The 7625-nt window shown below is 41.9% G+C and overlaps 1 protein-coding gene across 1 annotated transcript; it reads right to left on the bottom strand.

Annotated features, from left to right (window-relative positions):
• Window positions 1–368: 368 nt before the first annotated feature.
• On the bottom strand, window positions 369–7146 carry LOC125190279 (NAC domain-containing protein 78-like). The gene is made up of 5 exons (XM_089063392.1): window positions 7083–7146; window positions 1780–1935; window positions 1255–1532; window positions 1023–1178; window positions 369–836 (listed from the first exon to the last, which is right to left on the bottom strand). The coding sequence occupies exons 1-5, from the start codon at window positions 7144–7146 to the stop codon at window positions 369–371; spliced, it is 1122 nt and encodes a 373-aa protein (XP_088919518.1).
• Between the last annotated feature and the right edge of the window lie 479 nt (window positions 7147–7625).

Below are 7625 nucleotides of genomic sequence, written 5' to 3'. Positions count from 1 at the left end.
ATAATTTAGAACATTATCTGATAATTTGAAGTTTAATTATCTAATTATCTAACTTGTAGACACCACCATTTACTGAATTCAAGTTCCTGGCCTTATTTGATTTCTCAGTAGATCATAATTAACCACCCTTTGTTTCTTTCTAGCTGTTGGCCTAAAGGGAGAGAAATATGAGAAATAAGATTTTAGGAAAATACATAAATGAAATAAGAGATCGAGAAAAAAATGGAAACGAGAGAAAATTTAAATGAGTATGAGAAAAATAAATAAACCAAAAAAGTGAAAAGAACAAAAAATTCTGAAAATAAAAGTAAGAAAAAAGCGTACAGTAAATATTGTTAAAGCCCTAAATCATGACAGTAGCCCTTCTCCTATTCACGTCTTTCACGCTCTGCGTTTTCCTTGGTCAAGGCCTCAACCCGAGATTGAAGAATGTCGATCATAGCTTGCGCTCGCATCAATTCAATCTTCAGCCTCTCCCTGTCTGTTGAGATGTCGATGATCTCGTTCTCCAAGTTGCCGATGAACTTGAGGTAGCCGGGAGGGACGGATTTTTCCAGTTCCGCCGAGTTAAACGTGGTCGTGCTGCCCGGGAGGTTGTCTTTCGCGCCTAGGGTCTCTAGAAGGGGGATCTCTACAGGCGGGGAGTTGGTTTTCGTCATCATCATTGTCGAGGTGGAGTCCTCGGATCCGTTGGCGATGCTGAAGTTTGGATCATCGCGCTTCGGTCTCTCGACGTTGTCCAGCGAGAGGTGCTCCAGTTCGGGTGCAGGATCCCTCTTCGACAGCTGGAGAGGGACGCTGGAGGTATCGGCCGGGGCTACGAGAGGCTGCACATCCTGCAAAACATTTGGAGAGAGATTGTTGGGAATACAGTAATTACAAGATCTCATGCTGCTAAAACAACTCGAATTCACACGACAAACGTGCTTTTAACCGCGTCTAATTTTCATTTCTATCTATTTTCGTTACTTGAAAACATAAAACAAAGTCTTGCACCAAAATGAACAAAACATGCACAAGACCTGTTCGGTGTTTGTGCAATCTTCGCGCACATCTTCTGCGGGGACCACAAGCGGGGCGTCCTCATCCCATTCCTCTTCGATAAACGGGGCATATCGGTCCCCATTAGGTGGTCCGGCGCCACTCTTGTGGAAGATTTTACAGAGCACAAATGCATCCTAAAATTAACAAAACAAAGACAAGAATTTCATTATTTTTAAAGTTAGCATAAAATCATTGGGAATCGATACACACCTGTAGAGCGCCGGCGTTTCCGAGTTCTGTGTCGTATAGCCGGTACTCGTGCATCACCCAATCAGTCCGCTTTCCATCATGGGCGCGTCCGCTGTGGAAAATGAGCGTATTCTTCATTCCAATGGACTCGTTCTTATGTTTCACTGGGCGGTCCTTCCCGGTCGCCTTCCAGTACCCTCGCCCAGTGGTGCAATTGAGGCGGGATCCATACCCATACTTCTTATCCACAGGGCTAAAGAAGAACCACTCTAGATCTCTCGTCTTCAGCAACGAATGCTCTATTTAGACAACAAGATTATCATTACAATACAAAAGCTAGTTAGAAATCGACGAATGTGTGTAACGCACACGCACTTATTCACAACATCATTTCTTCATCTAAACATGAAAAAACATAACAACCTAAAAACAAACACACAAAAAAAAAAAAACAGAAATCTTCAAAGACTGCAACTTTACATCAAACAAAGCATGAATCTACAACAATTTTATAAAAAATTATAAAAAGATTGAATTTTTTCATACCATCAAGATCCCATGGCTCAGATTTGTAGACATCAATTTCACTAATAGCTTCAAACCTGAAAGGTATCCCACAAACTTTCCTCCTCAAATAATACCTCACCAACTCCTCGTCCGTTGGATGAAACCTGAACCCGGGTGCCAAAGAAGTTGGCGGTGTTGAATTGTAGTCAACAATTGTTGACTTTGTTGGCAAAATATTTGTCCCACATCGGTGGGGATAGGATTAGTTTGGGGGAGAGTTGCCTATAAAAGGAACTCTCCTGCCCCATTTGTAAATATCCTCAAACATTTGTTTCTCTTCTCCATTTAATATAATCGGGCTCTGCTGAGGGTGCTCGGAGACGTAGGCAATTTGGCCGAACTCCGTTATCAAAGTTTCGGGTGTGTTCTTTCTTTATTATTTATTTTGTTCCGCATTTATTTCTGGGTTTGCTTTTCTGCTGTAATATTGTATTCAATATTATTTGCGGGTTGTTGTAGTAGTGTTTTGTACACCGACTGATAAATTCTGTTTGGAGTCTGGTAATTAAGAGAGGACAATGTCCCCACCAGTCTTTCCAGAGAATTTATTTGGGGAAGTAATTTTATCGAGGTAGACCCCATTGGGTTAACTCTAAAATTACTGAATCGGTTCATTTCACTATTTGAGAGGAAATTTGCCCGGTTTTCTCAACAAGTGGTATCAGAGCCAAGGTTCGTCCTTGGTTCTATTTGTTTGTAATATTGAATACTTTATTTTGAGTCTGTAATGGCGGGTAATGATCAAGAAGTCAAGGCTAGTTCGTCATCATGGTCGAGGCTTCCACTGTCAAATATGAAATTGACGGTGGAGATATTTGACGGTACTGGCCATTTTGGTATGTGGCAGGGGGAGGTTCTAGACTCTCTTTTCCAACAGGGTCTTGACATTGCCATTGAAGAAAAGAAACCAGAAGATATAGATGATAAAGATTGGAGTACCATAAATCGGTTAGCTTGTGGAACAATTCGGTCGTGTCTGTCCAGGGAGCAGAAGTATGCTGTCAAGAATGAGACTTCTGCACATAGATTGTGGAAGACACTGGAGGACAAATTTCTGAAGAAGAGTGGTCAGAATAAGCTCCTTATGAAGAAAAGGTTGTTCCGATTTGAATACCGATCAGGTACCACTATGAATGAACACATTACTTTGTTTAATCAGTTAGTAGCAAACCTGCTAAATTTAGATGTGAAATTTGAGGATGAGGATCTGGCATTGATGTTGTTGTCGTCTCTTCCTGATGAATTTGAACATCTGGAGACCACATTGCTCCATGGTAAAGAGAATGTGTCTTTAGATACTGTATGTTCTGCTTTGTATAGTCATGAATTGCGAAAGGCAGATAAAATGAAAGGCAAAGCAGTTACAGATGAAGCATTAGTGGCAAGGGGTCGTCAACAAGGCCGATCAAAGGAAAGAAGAGGAAGGTCCAAATCGAAAAGACGAGCTGCCAAAGATGAGTGTGCTTTCTGTTATGAGAAAGGACATTGGAAGAAATACTGCCCAAAATTGAAGAAGAAAGAAAAGGCTTCGCAGGGTGCAAATGTTGCTGAATGCAAAAATGATGCGGAGTCGGATTGTTCTTTGACGGTTTCACCTACAACATCGCATCCAGACGAGTGGATATTGGATTCAGGTTGTACCTATCATATGTGTCCCATCAGGGAGTGGTTCTTTGATTTCGAAGAACTCAATGGCGGACTTGTTTACATGGGAAATGACAGTCCATGTAAAACAGTCGGGATAGGCTCAATCAAGCTGCAAAATCAGGATGGATCCACCAGAATTTTGAAGGATGTGCGGTACGTGCCCCAGTTGAAGAAGAATCTCATCTCTTTGGGGGCCTTAGAATCTAAAGGCCTAGTTGTGATGATGCGAGATGGAATTCTTAAAGCAACTTCAGGAGCATTGGTGATGCTGAAAGGCGTGAGGAAGAACAATTTGTATTACTACCAAGGTAGTACAGTTGTTGGGACAGTAGCAACTGCAACTTCGAGTAGCAAGAAGGATGCAGAGGCGACGAAGCTTTGGCATTTGCGATTGGGACATGCTGGTGAGAGATCATTGCAAATTCTCGCCAAGCAAGGATTGCTGAAAGGTACGAAGTCTTGCAAATTAGAGTTTTGCGAGCATTGTGTTCTGGGAAAACAACGAAGAGTGAAATTTGGCACTGCAATCCATAATACAAAGTGAATTCTGGATTACGTGCACTCTGATGTGTGGGGACCTGCCAAGACTCCGTCACTTGGAGGTAGACACTATTTTGTCACTTTTGTTGATGATTTTTCCAGAAGAGTTTGGGTGTACACTATGAAGAGCAAAGATGAAGTCCTTGGGATTTTTCTAAAATGGAAAGCTCAAGTTGAAAATCAGATGGGGAGGAAGATCAAGGTTCTCCGATCAGACAACGGTGGAGAATACAAGAGTGATCCTTTCCAAGATGTATGCCAGGAGTGTGGCATAGTTCGGCACTTCACAGTGAGAAATACACCACAGCAGAATGGAGTGTCAGAGCGTATGAATCGAACACTAGTGGAGAAAGTTCGTTGTATGCTGTCTAATGCTGGGCTAGACAGGAAATTTTGGGCTGAGGCCATCACATACGCTCAACACATTGTCAATCGTTTGCCATGTTCTGCCATTGATGGCAAGACTCCTTTAGAGGTATGGTCCGGTAAACCTGCAACTGATTATGATTCTTTGCGTATTTTTGGTTCTGTTGCATATTATCATGTCACTGAACCAAAATTGGATCCACGTGCAAAGAAGGCTTTGTTTATGGGTTTTAGTGCTGGTGTTAAAGGATATCGGTTATGGTGTTTGGAGTCTAAGAAGACGATTGTAAGTAGGGATGTTACCTTTGATGAATCTTCCATGTTGAATAAGGTAAATCCAAACAGTAGTGATACTTCGCAGCAGGTGGAGTATACACCCAAGCAGGTGGAGTTCGAAGATGCAGTTGTGATCCCGACTACAAACACCACAAATGACTCTCCTACGGAAGGAGAAGAGTCAAATGATGAAGAGGTTCCATCCCAAGAACCTTCGCAGCAATCAGAGCCAATTGCAGTCAGGCGAACGGGGCGGGAAAATAAGAGACCGGCTCGTTTTGCGGATATGGTAGCATATGCGCTTCCAGTTGTTGATGATGTTCCAGGTATCTTTTCGGAAGCTATTGAAAGTTCAGAAAGCGATGGTTGGAAAGGTGCTTTGGAAGAAGAGATGCAATCTCTTCAGAAGAACAAGACGTGGAAGCTGATGCCGTTGCCGAAAGGCAAGAAGGCAATTGGATGCAAATGGGTTTTTGCAAAGAAAGAGGGATTTCCTCACAAAGATGATGTTCGCTACAAAGCAAGATTGGTAGCTAAAGGCTACGCCCAGGAGGAGGGAATTGATTACAATGAGGTATTTTCACCTGTTGTTAAACATTCCTCCATTAGAATTTTGTTGGCTTTGGTAGCGCAGTTGAATTTGGAGCTAGCTCAACTTGATGTGAAGACCGCGTTTTTACACGGTAATTTGAAAGAGGAAATCTATATGACCCAACCAGAGGGATTCAAGGTTGCTGGTAAAGAAAACTGGGTTTGCAAGTTGAACAAATCGTTGTACGGATTGAAGCAGTCTTCAAGACAGTGGTACAAACGGTTTGATAAATTTATGAAGGATCAGATGTACACAAGAAGCAAATACGACCACTGTGTGTATTTGCGCAGACTTCAAAATGGGTCCTACATCTACCTACTCTTATACGTTGATGATATGCTAATAGCATCAAAGAGCCAAGTTGAAATTGACAGATTGAAGGCTCAGTTGAGTAAGGAGTTCGAGATGAAGGATTTGGGGGAAGCCAAGAAGATTCTCGGCATGGAGATTACAAGGGATAGAGAGGGAGGCAAGCTTTGGCTGACACAGAAGCAGTATTTGACCAAAGTACTTCAGCGTTTTGGTATAAACGATGATTCCAAAGCTGTAAGTACCCCACTTGCTCCTCATTTGAAACTTAGTTCTCAGTTATCTCCAAATACGGATGATGAGCGAGAATATATGGCGAAAGTTCCCTATGCTAACGCAGTTGGAAGCTTGATGTATGCAATGGTGTGTACAAGACCCGACATTTCATCAGGCCGTTGGTATTGTGAGCAGATACATGCATGATCCAGGCAAGGGTCATTGGCAAGCTGTGAAATGGATTCTGCGGTATATCAAAGATACTGTAGATATTGGTTTGTTGTTTGAGCAGGATAAATCACTTGGTCATTTTGCAGTCGGATATTGTGATTCCGACTATGCTGGTGATTTGGATAAGCGAAGATCTACTACTGGCTATTTGTTCACTTTAGCGAGTGCGCCAGTTAGTTGGAAGTCTACCTTGCAGTCAACGGTAGCTGAAAGAATTAGGTGTTGGTCAGAAACAACTTGAAGTATATTCTGACAGCCAGAGTGCTATTCATTTAGCAAAGAATCAGGTCTTTCATGCAAGGACGAAGCATATTGATGTTCGCTATCATTTTGTGCGGGAAATTCTCGAAGAAGAGGAAATTGTCATAAGAAAGGTTCCGACTTTGGAGAATCCTGCAGATATGTTGACCAAGGTGGTGACGAGAGCCAAGTTTGAACATTGTTTGGACTTGGTTAATATTCTGCGAATTGGAGTTGGCGCTTGACAGCGCCAATATGAAAGCACCGCGAGTCATTTATTTGGGTGGAGAAGATTCGTGTTCGGTGGGACTTGAAATTTTTTGCCAAGGTGGAGATTTGTTGAATTGTAGTCAACAATTGTTGACTTTGTTGGCAAAATATTTGTCCCACATCGGTGGGGATAGGATTAGTTTGGGGGAGAGTTGCCTATAAAAGGAACTCTCCTGCCCCATTTGTAAATATCCTCAAACATTTGTTTCTCTTCTCCATTTAATGTAATCGGGCTCTGCTGAGGGTGCTCGGAGACGTAGGCAATTTGGCCGAACTCCGTTATCAAAGTTTCGGGTGTGTTCTTTCTTTATTATTTATTTTGTTCCGCATTTATTTCTGGGTTTGCTTTTCTGCTGTAATATTGTATTCAATATTATTTGCGGGTTGCTGTAGTAGTGTTTTGTACACCGACTGATAAATTCTGTTTGGAGTCTGGTAATTAAGAGAGGACAGTGTCCCCACCAGTCTTTCCAGAGAATTTATTTGGGGAAGTAATTTTATCGAGGTAGACCCCATTGGGTTAACTCTAAAATTACTGAATCGGTTCATTTCACTATTTGAGAGAAAATTTGCCCGGTTTTCTCAACAGGCGGAGGAGCCCCCATCGCCGCCACCGTAGCCGCCGCTGCCGCCACCACAATGTCCTGCCCCGTTTCCATCCTCAAGATAATTTTTTTTTACAAAATTACACCACACCCACAAGCAACACAGACGAAATTGGTGCAAGAAACCCCTTTTAACACTTAAATGCACTAAAAATGCACACAAAACAGGAAAAGAAAAGTTGGGATTTTTAATGGAAAAGAGAGCAAGAAATATTGAAGGATGGAAGAGAAAAGGAGTGTGAGAGTGTGTGTAGATGAGCTGTTACTAATTGTAGATGAGAAATGGAGTATTGGTAATGTGATATATATAGTGTTACAATAAGTTTCACATTTATGTATTTCCCCTTGTACTTGGTAACAATTCTATACCTCACCCTTCTCCCTCGAGAATAACGAGTATCAAACTTTTATTTAAAAGCCCGGATGAAAAAAGTGCACTAAAAGGCACAAAGCAAGAAAAAAAAGTTGGGTTTTTTAATGGAAAAGAGAGCAAGATCTGAGAATGGCATTCAGGGATTGCACAGAGGAGAAAT

This window comes from Salvia hispanica, chromosome 2, assembly GCF_029641045.1.
Source record: "Salvia hispanica isolate PSC_SH4W2 chromosome 2, Shi_PSC_v1, whole genome shotgun sequence".
NCBI classification, from domain to species: Eukaryota; Viridiplantae; Streptophyta; class Magnoliopsida; order Lamiales; family Lamiaceae; genus Salvia; species Salvia hispanica.
The sequence above is the reverse complement of the archived record's forward strand: the minus strand, read 5'-3'. Positions and strand labels throughout refer to the sequence as shown.